The sequence below is a fragment of the Mastacembelus armatus genome, chromosome 5 (assembly GCF_900324485.2).
Source record: "Mastacembelus armatus chromosome 5, fMasArm1.2, whole genome shotgun sequence".
In the NCBI taxonomy this organism is placed as follows: Eukaryota; Metazoa; Chordata; class Actinopteri; order Synbranchiformes; family Mastacembelidae; genus Mastacembelus; species Mastacembelus armatus.
Genome location: NC_046637.1, coordinates 27,448,952 through 27,467,085, shown reverse-complemented (window position 1 = coordinate 27,467,085; position 18,134 = coordinate 27,448,952). Strand labels below are relative to the sequence as shown.

The 18,134-nt window shown below is 42.4% G+C and overlaps 2 protein-coding genes across 6 annotated transcripts; one reads left to right on the top strand and one right to left on the bottom strand.

Annotated features, from left to right (window-relative positions):
* Positions 1–632: 632 nt before the first annotated feature.
* On the top strand, positions 633–13,421 carry LOC113130091 (6-phosphofructo-2-kinase/fructose-2,6-bisphosphatase 4-like). Of its 5 annotated transcripts, none has more exons than XR_003295662.2 (15): positions 5,838–6,071; positions 7,142–7,258; positions 7,340–7,436; positions 7,603–7,669; positions 7,757–7,831; positions 7,928–7,984; positions 8,335–8,456; positions 8,537–8,744; positions 8,846–8,992; positions 9,086–9,190; positions 9,283–9,412; positions 9,558–9,620; positions 9,961–10,025; positions 10,265–10,381; positions 12,602–13,421. XR_003295662.2 is itself a non-coding variant. In XM_026306404.1 (14 exons), exons 1-14 carry the CDS (start codon positions 735–737, stop codon positions 12,659–12,661), a joined length of 1,356 nt encoding a protein of 451 aa, XP_026162189.1. In that variant the 5' UTR covers positions 633–734; the 3' UTR covers positions 12,662–13,421. The 5 variants fall into 5 exon arrangements, 3 of the variants coding, with proteins under 3 accessions (XP_026162189.1, XP_026162186.1, XP_026162188.1); XR_003295661.2 differs by having other exon boundaries at positions 5,839–6,071; positions 10,265–11,006; positions 12,602–12,699; XM_026306404.1 differs by lacking the exons at positions 5,838–6,071; positions 10,265–10,381 and adding an exon at positions 633–777.
* A 54-nt stretch (positions 13,422–13,475) lies between these two features.
* Positions 13,476–16,485, bottom strand: arpc4 (actin related protein 2/3 complex, subunit 4). Its single transcript, XM_026306405.1, has 6 exons — positions 16,419–16,485; positions 15,016–15,134; positions 14,801–14,912; positions 14,600–14,695; positions 14,167–14,337; positions 13,476–13,996 (listed from the first exon to the last, which is right to left on the bottom strand). Exons 1-6 carry the CDS (start codon positions 16,419–16,421, stop codon positions 13,991–13,993), a joined length of 507 nt encoding a protein of 168 aa, XP_026162190.1. The 5' UTR covers positions 16,422–16,485; the 3' UTR covers positions 13,476–13,990.
* Between the last annotated feature and the right edge of the window lie 1,649 nt (positions 16,486–18,134).

Genomic DNA, 18,134 nt, shown 5'->3' with positions numbered 1-18,134 from the left:
ATGGATTAGTTGGATTAGTGGTTAGCACTGTTGCCTCACAGCAAGAAGGTTCCTGGTCTGAAACCCATCAGGGGCCTTCCTGTGTGGAGTCTGCATGTTCTCCCTGTGCTTGTGTGGGTTTTCTCCAGGTACTCTGGTTTCCTCCCACAGTCCAAAAACATGTATGTCAGGTTGATTGGTGACTCTAAATTGCCCATAGGAGTGAGTGTCAGTGTGTGAGGTTGTTTGTCTCTATGTGGCCCTGTGATGGACTGGGGACCTGTCCAGGGTGGACCCCTGCCTTTCACCCAAAGAGAGCTGGGACAGGCTCCAGCAGATCCCTGGGACCCTGGTTAGGACTAAGGAGGTCTAGATGATGGATGATTTACAGCATGTTACTGGTAACACCTTTATATATTATACAATGAATGAATTCACCTGATGACCTAACAGTGACTATGTCTGACAGTAACTCGCTGCCATGTAAAGTCTCATGACTTGTTTTCTTCACGTTTCTCTGATCAGCAAAAAATCCTGGTGTTTATTTGTCCCAGGCAATATGGCGTCGGGCGAGGGTGCACCTTTGCACGAGCAACAACCAAACAATTGTATGCATGTTGATGTGCACGTGTGCGCGTGCGTACGGAGACGGTAATGAACCCGCCCCCCCCCTCGCTCCATTCATTGCACCGTGAGCTGTCGCGGACACACGCGCTCTTGTCCACGCTGGGAAGACGAGGCTTCACACCGGGACCATGAGGGGCTCCTGCCGCCCGAGACACACGCAGCACCGAGCAGGTAGGAAGCGGACTCGGTCCGATCCTTCACTTTAACGCGTCCTGACGTTTTTTGTTTTTTTTTTGGACACTCGTGCCAGTGGACGCGGTGCGTTAAGGAGCAGCTGGGCTAAACGGTAAACACGTCGGTGTCACGTAGGCTCAGGGCTGCGACACATGGCCCTGGTGTTTTGGGAGAAGACCTGGGTCTTCATGGAGCCAAGAAACTGCAGAAACGCGTCTGCAGCTGCTGGTCAGGCAGCCGGGCAGTAAAAGGAGCCAGAGGATGTAAACAAGTGACTTCAAACGTCATGTCGCTGTTTATTGTGTCGTTTTAAAGAGCCCGTGGGATTAATGATGGCATCTGATGCATATAATCCGGAACTGAAGAGTTTTCCTTTAATTTCTGGAGCTATTTGCTGCTGTGACCCCGCTCACACTGTAAAAACTGTGAACCTCAGCTCAGACTGTTTGTTTGTTTTTTCTAGGACAGCTCTCAGAACAGCCAGTCGTCACTGACGTGTTTTGCTGTAAATGCTGCTTGTTGTTTTTAAGGCTTCCTGTATAATTGGATGTGGCAGATGGAGAAGACGTTTCAGTGCTGAGCTGTGGCCTAAACAGGTGATACCAGACGTTTCAGTCTGATGTCAAACCCAGCCTGTATTTTTCCTGCTCAGAAACCTTTTTCATGCATATGCACAGAAATATTGGCACATAACGTTGTCTGAAGCAAAGCTAATACTAAAGGCTGGTGTGTAATTCTATTTGTCTGTGTAACATTATGTTGTTGTGCTGTCACGGCTGAGAGGACAAAGCACCAGCGATAGACTTTGGACCCTGAGGGAGGGATCCGCTGCTGGTTCTTGTGGGAATGTGGTCAGTGGCTTAAATGTCTGCAGCCTGAGCTGTTGTGGCAGATGTAGGAGGGATGAACTGAGCTCAGGCTCTGCTGGTGAGCAGGAGATACGCTGCTGTCTGTGCGCCTACACGCCGAGAGGTGTGGCCGAGCAGAAAAACAGGAAAAACGCGTGAGAGAGTGGCACACCTCTCTGTAGGGGCCCGTGTGTCTGTGCGGAAACATACACAGCTGCTTTGCGTTGCCAGTGTGATGTTCACATCCATGAAGATGTGACGCTAATGTGTGTCAGTGGGTGTCGCAGACCCTACGTGCACTCCAGAGGCTGTGCACCCCACAGGATGTTCCTCCATGAGCCTGAGACGCTGTGTCAGTCTTATAGGTTCCTTTTCTCAGGCCTTCATTAAACCTACCTATAAGGCTCGATCAGGCTTCATCTGTCTCTCTCACGTCGCTATTGACTCCCCAGACTGAATCTCTTCTTCTTGTTCTTTTTTCAGCGCTTTGCTCTCGCTCTCTCGCTGCCCCTCCCTCCCTGTGTCTGCTCTCTATCTGGGGGAAAGTTCACTGGCTCACTCACAATCTCATTACAGGCTGCAGGCAGAGCTGCAGGCAGAGCTGCAGCCTACATGTGTAAGTGTAAGGCCTTGGCAGCCATTGCGCTCGGCCCATAGTGGCTGCTGGGGTTGCATTCAAGTGCATGGCAGTCAGTTTTAGTTTTTGCATGTTTGTGATTGTAGTGTTTTTTTTGTTGTTGTTTTTTGTTTTTGTGCAGTGGAGATGCTGATCTTCAGGCTCAGTTAAATGCTGTGCTGCCTGTAACTAACACAAGGTTAACTGGATTACTCTATATACAAAACAGTGCTGAAAAGACGAGCCCATTAATCACTGACAGCAAAGTAACTGATAATCAAATAATTGTCAGACAGTCTCATCCAGTGAGGTTTGATGATTATCTGTTTCTTCCTAATGCAAATTTGATGTCTGTGGGTTTTGGACTGTTGATTTGATTGATTTGAACGATTGGAGCATTTTTTTTTTGTAGTTTTCAGATATTTATTAGAAATAAATTAAAAAAAATGAATCAACTGAAATAATAATACCAGATAGAAAGAAAAGTGTAGTGCTGACACTAACCATTAGGGATGTGACAGGAAGCTGGTAAATGCTGTAGTTTGGTACTCGACACCTTTCGCAGCCAAAGTCTGGGAATAAATAATTGAGGATGATTTAACAAGTAGGATTATAAGGGACCAGAGATCTTAAATCTAAAGCTGCAGAGGTAACAAAACATTAAAAATAGAGATATTCTGAATTTCATTTGGTACTTTGATTTTTTTTTTTAATAAAGTCATGGATTTTGTCAATTTAAAAATGTTTATTTCTTACATCTAAATCCGTCACAGTTTAGATACTGATACTTCAGACACTACACTTAATATTTTGTGTTTATTGTATATTTACCTGTGGTCGTGTGTGTGTGTGTGTGTGTGTGTGTGTGTGTGTGTGTGTGTGTGTGTGTGTGTGTGTGTGTGTGTCCACAGCAGCTTGGCTGTGACTTAAAACCAGCTTTAAGTGTTAAGTACCAAAGTGTCTCTTGCTGATTGGATCAGTCGCTGCCCTCTGACCTTTGGACGTGTTTACTGTATTACTTTAAGATAACAGAGCTGTTCTGAATGGAGTGATACCTGCCCATTAAGATATGGTTTTGTCTTTAAGTGCATTGTCTCATTCACTAGATTCAAAACATGTGGTCTCTTTAAGATGTAGTCACACAGCGCCACCTGGTGCTACAGCTTTGACATTACACTTACAAGTCAGAAGAAAATGAGTTGGCACGATTCACTCATTGTGTAGATGCACTTCTCTTTTCTTAGGTGTTGCTGGACTTTGCTGCAGTCAGCATGTTCATTTATTGTGGTACAAATGTCAAGTGCATGTATTTTAGCACTTAGAACCTATTCTTCATCTGATCTGAACATAGATGATCAGTCTTGCACAGATTCTTGAAGAGCTGTTCTGTTGTTCTTCACAGGTGATTCTTTTCAGCTGGAGGACGGTTGTTGCTCTTCCTTTTACTTTAAGATACTAGAAAACACTCGTGGATTCAAGTCAGTGGACGTACCTGGTGAGGTCATACCTTAGTTTAGTTTCTTTTCTTTACGAACCCTTATGTGATATAGTTTTGAAGTGTCTCCTGCCAAGTGTTTTTAGACTGGGACTTGTCTTTTTATTCACTAGTCGGGCCTACATCCTTGTGTTCACAGGCCCACATCAAAATGCTCCCACCTCTGAGAACTATGCAGTCCTAGTGGTCCTGATCAGGTGAACCAAACATGCTGGGCCCCATCTGATCCCTCCATCTGTTAGTTGTACCACTTATCCTGCAGAAGGCCTCAGGGGACTGGAGCCAATCCCAGCTGACAGTCGGTGAGAGGCTGTAGATGGCACTATGAGCACAGGGCTGAATGGATCAGCCATCTGTCACAGGGCTGACACATAGACACAAACACTGACGTTCACACGGGCAACTTAAAGTCACCAATCACCCCAATCTGCAAGTGTGGGAGAACGGAGAACCCACACAAACACAGGGAGAACATGCCAATGTAGAAAAGGTCCCACTGTTTTCATTCTCCTTCTTTTTAAAACTACTGAGTATATAAAGGTTGACACCATGCACCTCCTGAGCAGGAGTTTGTTTATAGATTTACTCTTCACCTTTACTGCATCGAGGCAGTACTCTGGGGCCCATATCTTTAATGTTGTCTAGTCCAAAGTGTTTGCTCTGATACCAGGCGCTTTAAACAAGAACTTAAAAAAAACACAGTTATTGTAAGAATGTACCATTTGGAACAGAGCTGAGATATTATTGCATCCTGTTCTCTGCTGTACTTAACATTAACAGGACGTTCTGCATAGTACAGTACGTGTGTGTGTGTTTCTGATGTTGTTGATCACTTATGCCACAAGTACGATGTGTGGCTGTGACTTTGTGGGGCTCGTGACAGGATCATGTAAAACTTCAGGCAGCAGCAGTTTTCAAGATGATGTTTATCTGAGCTCCCAGAAGTCAGCACATCCTCCCTGCTCCAGTTCTGCGTCTCCTATTGGCTGGCGGTCGTGGTGTCTCGTCGCTGATTGGTTGGCTTCCCTGCTGCATTCACTGCCCATGTGTGCTGCATGTGAACAGCTCAGCACTTGTTTTTCTGCAGCTTCATCTGCTCACTCCACGTGTAATTACGGTAACATTGTAAAAGGTGTTTTCTTAGAAAGCGAGATTTGTAGGTCTGCTTATGGTATGTTGTGGAAAAGGTTTCAGGGAATTAGGGAACAGTATTCACCACAGGCAAAGCTCAGACCCTTTAATAAATGTCTAGACTGTCTAAAAGATACTAAATTCAATGAAAAACAAAACCTGCTGCTATAGATTGTTATACAAACCTTTCTGGGTTTGTAAATTGGACAGCACGGTGGGGTTAGTGGTTAGCCCTGTTGCCTCACATCAAGAAGGTTCCTGGTTTGAAACCCATCAGGGGCCTTTCTGTGTGGAGTCTGCATGTTCTCCCTGTGCTTGTGTGGGTTTTCTCCAGGTCCTCTGGTTTCCTCCCACAGTCCAAAAACATGTATGTCAGGTTGATTGGTGACTCTAAATTGCCCATAGGAGTGAGTGTGAGTGTGTGAGGTTGTTTGTCTCTATGTGGCCCTGTGATGGACTGGGGACCTGTCCAGGGTGGACCCCTGCCTTTCACCCAGAGAGAGCTGGGATAGGCTCCAGCAGGTCCCTGGGACCCTGGTTAGGACTAAGGGGGTACAGATGATGGATGGATGGTTGTCTGTAAATAGAGAGATACTTTTCTGTGTAAGTGCCTGTAGTTAGACCGTTTCCATTTTTGGGAAACCTACTACTTAGACCTTGAGTTAGGAAAAACATTTGTGTGTTTTGAACAAAGCATCACTGGCAAAATTGCCTTTCTGGTTTGGCTATTGGTTCTTTTTATTATTATTTTATTAGTAGTAGTAATATTATTACTCTGAGTAGTGTTCGACTGGAGGCCTGGTATGTTGTAAACAAGTCTATCATGTATATTTTTGGGATAAGACTGTAACTGTAAACTGGTCACACTAACAGGCCGTGAGATAAGATCTGGGAGTAGTAACACATCTGAACGTACAGTACAGTACGTTCTGCTTCCTGCTGTTTGTCTTGTTCGTGTTGCGCCGAGTGTCCAGTCGTTACGGTAGTTTCTCACCCTATATGACACCCATCCTCCTGCAGCCTGCAGAAAAGACTGTCTGGACCCGAGCCCTCCGCCTCGTTTTACCGCTGCGTGATCCCGGATCCAAAATGTTGGACAACGAGGAGCTGATGTTGGAGACGTCCCCGCGGGAGCTCACCCAGAATCCGCTCCGGAAGATCTGGATGCCGTATAAAAACGGGCACATAGCGCAGAGACGGGGTAAGGTGCAGCTGACCGGCAAGTGCCGCAAAGGATGTGCCCGGGGTGCGATGCGGACCATCTGCTGCGGCTTCTCTTTCCATTTAGTTTATTATTATTATTTTTAAAAAACCTATTTTGTCGTACGCGTGTTTTTTTTTTCTGCGTGTCTTTGGAAGAACCTCACGCTAATAACATGCGGGATGTTCTTGCCTTTTTGTGCGTGACGACGCTGCGTCCTGCTCAGGCTGCTGCCTCATTTTTACCCTCATCTCAGACGCACGGAGGCAAATTTGAATCGCGCTTGAGAGAAATAATTAAAACCACGCGAAACTGAATTCAACAAACACCCAGCGGCTCTAGACCGAGTCTGGCTGTCCACAGCTGTTCCGGTCTCGCCGCCCCCCCCCCCCAGCTGTTCGCCTTTTTTGCTGAGTCAAGCTGAGTCTTTAAAGAAGCTGCAGCTTTTACCTTCTCTTAGTTTATCTCGGCTCATTTTGTGACTAGGGTCTGCAGGAGGCGCGTCAGTCCACGGTGTCCCGCAGGGCTATGTTCAGGGGGTGGTTCGTTTTGTTCTTTTTTTGTGCAGGCAGGACTTTTGCAGGTTGAGCCAATATGCTTCCGTTTATTTGAATAGAAGAGTTGAAGACTAAGCTGTATAATGTTTGCAGGACTAAGTCAAATGGGGGATACCAGAATCTAAATTACTGTAGTTTATCAAGTAATGTCCAAATAATATGCACCATGTTACCTCAAACAGAGATTTTTTTAATAATATATGTTGAATCGTGGTTATTAAAAAGCTGCAGAGACCACACATGATGTTATTACGCAACCTGGTGCATGTGCTGACAAAACAAAGAGGACACCTTCCTCTGCTGTCAAATGTTATTTCACTGTTTCATTTTGTCCATTTGACTTTGTCACTGTCTCATTAAGAGCTGGTCCCAGTCACATGTAAAGGGCTGAGACAAGTCCTTGTTTCTCAGTCAGTTCACTGTTTCGTTTCGTGTAATCATGGACAACCTTCTTCCTGAGTAGTGAGTTAAGTCTATTAAAATCATGTGTTTCTCTGTCTCCTTGTCTTTCAGTCTGCATGACCAACTGTCCGACCCTCATTGTGACTGTGGGACTTCCAGCCAGGGGGAAGACTTACATTTCAAAGAAGCTCACGCGCTACTTAAACTGGATAGGTGTACCGACCAGAGGTACCAGCTGCACAAACACTGATGTATATGTATTAGTTTATTTTAGAAATCAGCTTTACACAATATTTCTTTCTCTAACAGAATTCAATGTGGGCCAGTACCGACGGGAATGTCTGAAGATCTACAAATCCTTTGAGTTTTTCCGTCCAGATAATGAAGAAGGATTGAAAATCAGACGGTGAGTCAGCGATAAACAAGAGGAGCTCACCTGCTGAGTTCACCTGCAGACTGCTGCCTCTCTCTGCGTCCACCTATTGTCTTCCACTCATTTTCTGATTATTGCAGCTTCCAGCAGGAGGTTCAGCTTGTTAGCTAATAAATAACCGTGTGCTGTTTTTCCACAGTCAGTGTGCGATGGCGGCACTTAATGATGTCAGGCAGTACCTCAGTGTCAAAGGAGGGCAGGTGGCGGTGAGTCCTTGATCCTATCCCAGAGGTCTGTTTAATACGACAAGTACCTTAAGTGTGAGGCTTAGTCTTTTTTTATGGCTGCTTCAGGTCTTTGATGCCACAAATACAACAAGAGAAAGAAGGGCGACCATCATCAAGTTTGCTGAGCAGAATGGGTTCAAGGTTTGTTAACCAAGTCACAGAGTTTTGTCTAACTCACCCAGTCTCCTTGAGTTCATGACATCACCTTTACATCTGCATCTTGTCTTGGCAATGCAGGTGTTTTTTGTGGAGTCTGTGTGTGACGACACTGATGTCATTGCACAAAATATAGTGGTAAGCCTCGTCTCTTTTACTCCTTCCAGTGTAAATCTTTTTTTTTTTTTAAACCCCCAAAAGTCTCAGAAACACTTTAGATGCTGTAAGTGAGAATTAACGCAAACTGACAAATTAACTTCTACTTGATTATGTTAAAGGAATATTTCAACCAGTAGAGCAAATATTCTTGTCAGGGTGACCTTGTATGACCTTTTCTAAGATGTGTTTGTTATGGTAGTGCACTGAGTATGGAGGCAGTAATTTTGTGGCTCTGATTTAGATTAAAACAAACCTACTGAGTAAAAGCAGTGTCTGTCAGCTTCCCCATTTCTCTGCCCACATCCTCTGCATGTTTCTTCTTTCTGTAGCAAGTTAAACTGGGCAGCCCAGACTACATTCACTGTGACACACAAGAGGCCATTGAGGATTTCATGGAGAGAATCAAATGTTATGAGTCGTCCTACCAGTCTCTGGATGAGGCTCTGGACAGGTGAGGATGTGCAACAGTCACAGGTTAGTTTAAATTAGCTCCTCGTAATCGCAAACGGCCAACTGATGTTCTCGCTTCAGGGATTTGTCCTACATAAAGATCATAGACGTCGGCCGTCGTTACCTGGTGAATCGTGTTCTTGACCACATCCAAAGCCGAATCGTCTACTATCTGATGAACATCCACATTACGCCTCGCTCAATCTACCTGTGTCGCCACGGCGAGAGCGACCTCAACATCATGGGACGCATCGGAGGAGATTCTGGCTTGTCAGCCAGAGGAAAAGAGGTGTGTGTATGTATGTGTGTGTGTGTGTGTGTGTGGATGGATATATGTAAAGAGAATTTGGTGGATGAAGTGCATTTCTACAAAGCTGTCTTACCTTGTAGTTTGCCAAAAGCTTGAGGAAATTCATCCAGGACCAGAACATCAAAGATCTAAAGGTGTGGACCAGCCAGATGAAGAGAACAATCCAGACTGCAGAGGGCCTGGGAGTGCCGTACGAACAGTGGAAGTCTCTCAACGAAATAGACGCTGTATGTCGGGTTCTGTTTGTCAGGCTTCGTGTAGCAGCATTTCTAAGCATTTGTGTAGTCCAGCTAATTACATTCTGCCCCATCTTTGCAAAGGGCGTGTGTGAGGAAATGACCTATGAGGAGATCCAAGACCATTACCCTCTGGAGTTTGCAATGAGAGACCAAGACAAGTATCGCTACCGCTACCCTAAAGGAGAGGTGAGAACGGTTCCTGTAAACATCTCATTCTTACTTGTTAGGGGTGACTGGGTTTTGTGTCTGTCCCTGACTGGTGTGTGATTCTCTGTCAGTCATATGAAGACCTGGTGCAGAGACTGGAGCCTGTGATCATGGAGCTGGAGAGACAAGAAAACGTTCTGGTCGTCTGTCACCAGGCCGTCATGCGCTGTCTTCTTGCATATTTTCTGGACAAGACTGCAGGTATGAGAGACTTGCAAAAGACAATATGCACCTCTTTTAAAAAATGGATTTACATTTTTCAGAAGTTTGATATATCTGAGTTTTACTATTCTTGTTCAGTCTTTCAGTTTTAAATGAAAATATGTTTCTGATATTGTCTCCACAGATGAGTTGCCTTATCTTGACTGCCCTTTGCACACTGTCTTGAAGTTGACACCAGTTGCTTATGGTGAGTTATGAAATCCTTTCATGCTCATATATTTGTCATTAAGACTCACTTATTCAGAATAGCTTTTGCTCATAGCATTACGCTGCTGTTTTTCTGTTTTTGCTGTTTTACATTTCTTTTTTATTGTATATATTAATTTTTTTTACATAGTTTTTAATGCTGTAAAGCACTTAGGTCAACTTGGGTTGTTGTAAGGTGCTTTTGTTACATTAAATCACAGCTGCATCAGTATTTTCTTGTAGAAACAAAAATAGTCTCAGTTGCAGTTTGATGTAAACTTGCCACATAATCTCATCTGGTCTATCAATGATCCTTATTTTGTTTGTTTGTGTTTCCTCAGGATGTAAAGTGCAGCCTGTCTGTCTAGGCGTGGACGCTGTGAACACACACAGAGACAAACCAGAGGTGGGTGTTAAAGGTGGCACACAGACTGACAGCAGACATGAACACTTGAATCCTCTCCAGGGATGAGGCGTCGCAGTGTCCAACCTCATCTGTGTCATTGAGTCCATGTGTGCTTCATGAGTTCTTTAGGGGCACATTGCATGTCTTCCATAGCATCTTGTCTCCACCCCCCACCCCCCACTCTCCTGAAATTGGCCTAGCAGTCAGTGCTGATCGGTCCCTTTCTTCTTATCACACAGAGAATGTAAATCTTTCATACAGAGGAAGCCGTGTTCAGTCTGCGTTCACCAGTGATGCCTGACAGCAGCCAAGACAACTGTGACATCACTTGCCATTGACACTCCTACCTCCATCCTGTCAGCAGTGACTCTTGACCTTTTCCTCTCATTTCATTTTTGTCTCTGTGGGAGCAGAAACATCACGCGGTGTTTTTTGACCTGTGTTGGAATGACGTGCCGAATACCCAATTTCCGGATAAAGCGCTCGGCCGTGCGCGTATGTGGAGAGTGCCTGCTGACTGTGTGGACTGATTTCAGCATATTTTTGCCAGGTCCTCACTACAAGGATTGCTTGAAACTTGAGACTGGGCCTAAAGAAACACAGCTATGCTGTAAAACATGCTCAAATCTGAAGCAGCATTTGAGCCTCAGACAAACTTTAGGCAGTAACATTGTTTTAATGCCAACTTGCAAAATCCTGAATCTATCCTTTCATGTTAAGTGTAGGCTTGGGATCAAACAGTCAGTTGTGATTTTACGATTCCTGCCAACATATGAAATATTAAGTGATTCAAAAAAATGTGCTTTAAGAAAGAGGTTTGCAATCTTTGAAATTTACGTTCTTCGGTTTTCAACGTCTGGCCAGTCAGTATATTTGGAGCCGCTACATCCCGCACAGCTGGAACACCTTGTTCCAGTCATCTGCTGCTACAAGCTTGGAACCACGGAGATCCCAGCGGCACCGCAGGCTTCAGATAACCAGGTAAAACAGTTACTTCAACGTGTCATGTATTTATCTCTGTAAACCTGAGAACAGGTGAGATTGAAGGTGGACAGAGGTGAGTATTTACTGGCAATATGGCACTGTTAGTATGATGTTAGCATTAGCTTTTAGCAAGCAGCAAACAAACTTAGAGGATAAGGTCAGTCATTTTCTGTAATATCAGTATTTTCAACACTCCCTATAGACAGAATAAAACAACAATGCATTGCTTCCCCTTGGTTAACGTCTGTCAGCGTCCAAACTGGATTAGCTTGTTCTCATAGACCTCCCGTGGCAAAGGATAATCTCAGGGCAGCAACTTTGATTCTGGACCTAAATCCAGATCAACCTAAGTTAGCTTTAGCACATAACAAGCTAAGACCATCATACTAACACTGCCAATGTAACGTCACCTCTGCACACCTTAAATGTCATCTGTCCCCAGTTTCTAGAGATAAGTAGGTGCTGAAGTGACTGTTTTACCTGGTTATGTGAAGTCTGTGATTTGACTCATACTAGTAGCTGTTGAGCGTCAGTAGCGGCTCCAAAGCTCATGGTTGGTCAGAAGTTGAATGTCCCGCCCTCTTGTGTGATTCTTTTACGAAGCTTTGCTCACAAAACCTGAGCACAAAGTAAATGTGTTAGAAAGCTCTCGCATCTTATGACAATACGTTAGTGAACCTGGAGTTTACAGGGAGAAACCTAAATGTACAAGATTCATTCATTCCTTTGTTTTTAAATTTGTCTTTAAACACTATAGAACATTTAACATGATGCATGTTTTTGTTTATGCATAGAAGTGACAAGCTCAACGTTAATTTTTGCTGCACACAAAATGATGCACAGTACAATTTTTTTTATAACAGTAGTATTGTTTGAAGTAAATTGTCTCTCGTCTCTTTTTACTATTTGAATGTGAAGGCCAATCTACAGTGACTACCAAACTATGACCAATTACTGTGAAATCGTCTGTGACCATGTTAACTAGTTGTTAGATTAACCACATGCTTTAATTATTTAATCAAATGTAACATTTTTTCATGTTTTTGTGTTCGTCGAGGTTTATTTATTGTAAATATAAAAGTCAAAAGTGGAATGAAAATCTTTACCTTTCACTTGTTACTTTTTTTCCTGGTGAAAACACTAATCTGTTGTTAAATGTGTGCAGTCAGTGTAAGTGATGGGGGGAAATTTCACAGCCTGAGTTTTAAACATGTTTTTACACCAGAACTGTAAATTTTAACCCCACCACTTAAAATGAAAGCACATTAGGAAGGCATGTTTTAATGACCACTTTGAACAGGAAGAGTGATAAATCCATTAACTATTGCCTGAGTATAATGTTTGAGTTACAACTGATCATCTCGATGGCTCTATGCTTAAAAAGGAGTCTGAAACATGAGCAGGTTTTAATGTCTATCTTTGGAAAAAATTCTTATTATACCTTAAGAACTTTCTTAAAATATCTTAGTTGCACAACTAAATATCAGACGAAAGCATTAATATGTCATTTATGTCATTCAAGTTAATGTAATATAAGAAATCTTGGTAATAAGCCCATAACTCAGCCTTTTCTTCTCTTATCCCTGTTACAGAATGTGAATGTGCAGCGCAGCACAGAAGACGCTCTACAAACTGTCCCACCTCACTTCTAGTTCCCTACACTTCCTGGTCAAGACCTCATCTGATTTTTTTTTTTTTTTTTTTTTTTTGTTACGCTCTCTCAACAGCACTATGGAAAAGGTGCTTGTGTTTCCAGCCACACGCTGATATGGAGAAATGAGCATCTTTTAAGACTTCAGCGGTAAAGCACTTTCACTAAATCGTTTTTAAACATCTGCTCTGTGAACGTTAACGTACTGTTACTGTAGCTCGACTCCCCCTGAGGAACAGTTTTTTAAAAAGCCAATACGTTTTGATATGTGGGTCTAATGTTATTATTGAACGAATTGCTGTAACTTTGTCTTTCTCCGTCACTATATTAAATATCCACTGTGTATTGTCCACTGCCTGTACCGCCATATTCTGTCTTCCTTCTCTAGTTTTTCTTTTTTTTTTTTTTTTCTTTCCTGGAGATTGATTTATAAAATATAAAACGACACTGCATTCACAGGAAGGAGCATTTTTTTTTAAAAAGGTACAGCAAGCTGCTATCAGTAATATTCACCTTTTAAACAATTATTTTAGTACTCAAAGAAATACCTGTGTTTATTTGGGAGTATAAAGTAAGGTACTGTGTAAACTGTATATGTTTGTTCACTATGTATTATACAGTATGTATTTTTTTTAAAAACTGTACAATTTATGTAATATACTTTTGATTATTGTATATACCTGTACTGGAAATATAATTTCAAAATGCCTTGATTGTCTTCAGCTGTGAAAATCAATAAACCTTGAATGTTTGGGAAAAGACAGAGCTGTTCTTTGTGTTTCTGCTGCTAGATTTAAAAAAACAAATCACTAAAATACAAAGAAAATGTTTTATTTATCTTCACTGCCAGCAAATATATTTACTTTTATTATTTGAATCTACAACAGGTCTACTCTGTGCCCTAAAACAAGAAGCATGCATCAGTTGATTGCCCCCATGGTCTGTCATAATAAAACAGCATAATAAATTTTTTGTGCATATAATATTTATATATATATATTAAAAAAAACATTTAAATTATCTGCAAAAAATCCATATTACCCTGTGCTCATTAATATTGATTGCAAATGTATTTTTAGGACCTGCCATTGTTTTTCTAATACTCTAGGCAGAAATTCTCATCTGTTGTAAATAGTCAATATGTACAAACATTAATATTTTTGAGCACAGGGTCAAAGGATGAAACCTCATTGGCCAGTACATATTTACTGCGTCTCATACTTGTCAACTTCTCGTCTGAACGTAATTTGTCTCATCTCTGCCCTGTGACGTGAACGCTCCATGGTGATGGCCAAAATTGCAAAAGGAATGTGTTCGTGGGTTTTCTCTCTCAGAACTGCAAAAGTAAAACAAAAAACTATGTCTAAGTTACAGAAAATCTGAAACGCAAAGAATATATTACAAACCTATCTTAGTAATAATCCCTAACTAATACAAACTGCAGCAACATAAAACTGGTCATTCATATTTAATTTTTAAAAAAAATGTAGAAAAGCTACAACTCACATTTTTGAGGAACTCTTCAGCGACAATACGAGCCCTGGCGTTGACAGACAACTTCATTTCACTGATCTCCTTGTCGATTTCCTCCATGAAATGAATGACAAAATCCACCAGCTTGTGTTTGTACATCTGCTCTGTGTGGAAGTTGGTGATGAGAAAACTGATGTCATAGCCCTGCAGAAAAAAAATAAGAAATGTTAACAGCTTCGTCTGAATCTGTTTTAGTTGAAGACAATAAATTTTAAATAGAAATAGCAACTATTTCCACTGTTTGAAACAAATTCTTCTCCCTTGTGGTTAATGATTTAATGACCAACAATCTTTGATTTGTAGTTTAAAAATTTGTACTTTCTTTCAACTTCCTCAGCTAAGTGAACTAATAAAGAGGCATTCGAGACATCTATAAATGTCTATAAATAAAACTCAACACACTTACCTCCACTGGTTTCCTCCTCAGGATAAAGAAGTTCTCAGCCCTCATCATCATAAACCGCATGAACTTGTGGCACAGAATCTTCTCAATCTCATCAGCCTGCAGCAGCAGATTGAAGTAATTAGTTGTCAGGGTTGCAAGTGCAGCACCAGTCTTTGAGGAAATGAATTGCCATTTACTCTGCAATTATCTGTTTAGACTGACCTGTTTCACAGCGATGCTGATTCTGACGGAGTTAATGGAGCCCTCGATCAGAACCTTCTCCTTTTCGTTACGGCTGATGATCACAGGCTGGAGGAGTAACTCTTTACTACTCCTGCAAGAGGGTGGAAACAAACAAATATAATTTAACTCCAGCTTCATCCACTGCTTGGTTTTAATCGCTCTGACGTGGCACAAAGTAACAGTGACACACTCACCGTACTTCCACCTCTGGCTTGTTGTGTCTCTCTACCACTTGTGAAGAGAAATTCTCCAGGCAGAGGGCAGCCTGCAGCGTGGCACGCACCGCATTAAGGTATGGGCGCAAGGTTGCTGTCTGAAAAAGGAAAATGAGGAAAAGCAGATAAGAATCATCGTTGAAGAAGAGTGAATCTGAACCTAGAGACAGATGCAACCAAGACTGACTTCAGATAGGTCCTGTGGGTCAATAGGAGTCTGCAGTCTGCATAATACTGCATATGAGAGTATCAAATTGACCACAATGTGCTCCAAATATCTCTAAAGAGATAATATTTATAATCTGCACATACCTGTGTAATTTTTTTGCTCTTTTGATATCAAAGCGTGTACTGCATTGACATCACTTGTGTATCTATAAAAGTTAAGGTAACAGAAATTTAAGCATTTTGCCAGTTTTGAGAGTCACTGATATTTTAGTCTCGTTTTAGTTCATACACACACACACACCTCAGATTGATAAAACGCTATAAAGGTCAACACTACACTGATAGGATTGATACTTTCTGTTTTACATTCAGTGCGTTGCTCTTGTTTTATCAAAAGAGCAGACAAAGAGTTTTGTGCTTGGACCATCAGGAGCTCACGGACTGCATGATTAGAGTCAACACCACTGATCTTTAGAAATGTCTGAAACACCACAAAAAGAAAACTCTGATCTGCAAAACAACAAATAAAAGGAGGGAAATCACAGACACAGAGGACAGAGAGCTGCATTCAGGTAGCTGACACATGGTGGTGAAAATAATATTTTAGTCTAATCAGATGTTCTTTAGCAACATATTTCTGCCATCAGAAGAAAACCAACCATGATTCATTTTAGGAGGAAATTAAGCTCATTACAGTCATTTAAAAAAATAAAAGCTTTTAATTAAAATCTGTCCTGGAGTTTAACATGCACATCATAAAACAATTCTTATCGAATAATGATGATATTGATGATGCATTCACTGGATACATCATGACACAACGCTAAAAGTACATCAGCCTGTTTTATCAGTAAAAAGTAGCGTTATCGGCGATATTAACGCTAGTTCTCTATTTCCTCGATACCAGATGTTGCAGTTTGGCACACCACTATCAGCTGCTACTATTTAACTGACCTCATATAGACAAACATATATCTGCTCACATGTTACCAAGCTAAATTATTTCAGATGTTTATTTTTTTTTATCTAGCAAACAGCGCAGCTAGCGTTAGCCTGTCAGCTAACTTCCTGTTTAGCCTGAACAAATAAGACCAGGGGCTTTTCTAAACGAAGCCAGAGTTCACCGCGGAACAGAAACAGTCCAATCTCGACGAGATCTGCTGAAAATAACTGTTAAAACTCTCAGTTTATCACCACATGTGTCATTTTCTCACCATTTCTCTGTCAGAAGCTGCTGCTGCTACAAGCGGAAGTAGAAAGAGAGATTTGTCAGAGCTTTTCCGTGATCGCACCGGAAGTGAAAAAAACAACACGATTACAAAATAATATTTTAACGGTAGATATAATGACTACAATAATTAATATTATTAATTATTATTATTATGTACATAGGTGACTTTGATGAACTGTAAGCATGTAACAATAGTATTTATTTTTAATTAGAAAACATAGAAGAGAAAGAGCTTAAAAGATCCATGTTTATAGTACATGAGTACACAAGTACATGAGAAGTAACTTACAATCGTTTGCCACAGCCAAAATGTCCCAGCTTTTGTAAGTAGATAATGCAGGAAATATTCTCAAAGTTTTTAAGTGTCAGAAATTAGAAGTTAGACTAATAACACCAGTATCTCTAAAGCCCTGGATTGCAGTCATCAGTAGCTATTAAATGCCTTTGTGCTTTTCCTGTTAGAAGTATGTGTCATGCAAAAGGTCTACATCAGGGGTGGACAAGCCATATTCCTCAAGGACCATGCCCTGCTCGTTTTTCATCTATTCCTGTCCTACCGGTTCACTTTGTCTTTCCCCACTCTACCCTCATCTGAAATGGTATCTTCCAGGTTCGGACTGACAGAACACACCTGATCCAGGTAATCAGCAGTTGGTAAAGCAAGGATAGATTGAAACAAGCAGGACAGTGGCTGGAAGACCAGAGTTATCCACCCCTGGTCCACATATTATCAGAGGATATCATGCTAAGACTTTTTCTCTTAGCTAGTCATCACTGTACACAGTGATAAAAGTGTGTTCCAGCCGAGAAATATAGTCCCTCCAGCATGTCCTTGGTCTTCCCCAGGGCCTCCTCCCCAGGGAGCCTCTAGGGGCCATCCAGATGCCTGAGCTATCTCAGCTGGCTCCTCACGATGTGGAGGAGCAGCAGCTCTACTTGAGCTCCTCACCCTATCTCTAAGGGAGCGACCTGTCGATCTCCTGAGGAAACTCATTTCAGCCGCTTGTATCCAAGATCATGTCCTTTCAGTAATGACCCAAAGCTCATGACCATATGTGAGAGTAGGAACGCAGATCGACTGGTAAATCGAGATCTTCACCTTTCGGTAGACCGTAACAACAGTAAGAGACCTACCCCCGACCTGAAGGTGCAAGGAAGCGACCCTCTCATTTACCAGGGAAAACTCCAACACATGGTTGCTGAGCTGGGGAACTATAAGCAAGACCAAACTCTATGAACTCTATGTAGATCAAACTCTACATTAGAAGAGAGTCTAATCTACTATCTCTAGTTGGTACCACTCAACCACTCCCCTACAAGCTCAGGCTCCTTCTCCCCCAGCAAGGTGACATTCCATGTCCCTAGAGCCTGTTTCAGTGTCCAGAAATCAGGTCGTTGAGGCCCCCACCCTCGATCACCGCCCAATCCACTATGCACCGGCCCCTTACGGCTCCTTCTGCGGGTGGGGGGTCCACTGGAAGATGGCCCCCCTTTCGGGCTTTGCCTGGCCGGGCCCGGTAGGGAGATACCCGGCCACCAGGTGCTCGCATACGAGCCCTGACCTCAGGCCTGGCTCGAGGTTGGGGTCCTGGCTCCGCCATACCAGGCGTCGTCACGGTCCTTGATCTGCCTTTTTCGTAAGAGGCTTTTGAACTGTTCTTTGTCTGACCTGTTACCTAGGTCCTGTTTGCCTTGGGAG

Coding starts and splice junctions, on each gene's coding strand:
- arpc4 (XM_026306405.1), bottom strand. Junction 14,696..14,800: donor TCAGCATCGCTGTGAAACAG/GTCAGTCTAAAC, acceptor CTGCTGCTGCAG/GCTGATGAGATTGAGAAGAT. Junction 14,338..14,599: donor TGAGGAGGAAACCAGTGGAG/GTAAGTGTGTTG, acceptor TTTTTTCTGCAG/GGCTATGACATCAGTTTTCT.
- LOC113130091 (XM_026306401.2), top strand. CDS start 5,870: ATGACACCCATCCTCCTGCAGCCTGCAGAAAAGACTGTCTGGACCCGA. Junction 7,259..7,339: donor GATAGGTGTACCGACCAGAG/GTACCAGCTGCA, acceptor TTTCTCTAACAG/AATTCAATGTGGGCCAGTAC. Junction 7,832..7,927: donor CTGAGCAGAATGGGTTCAAG/GTTTGTTAACCA, acceptor TTGGCAATGCAG/GTGTTTTTTGTGGAGTCTGT.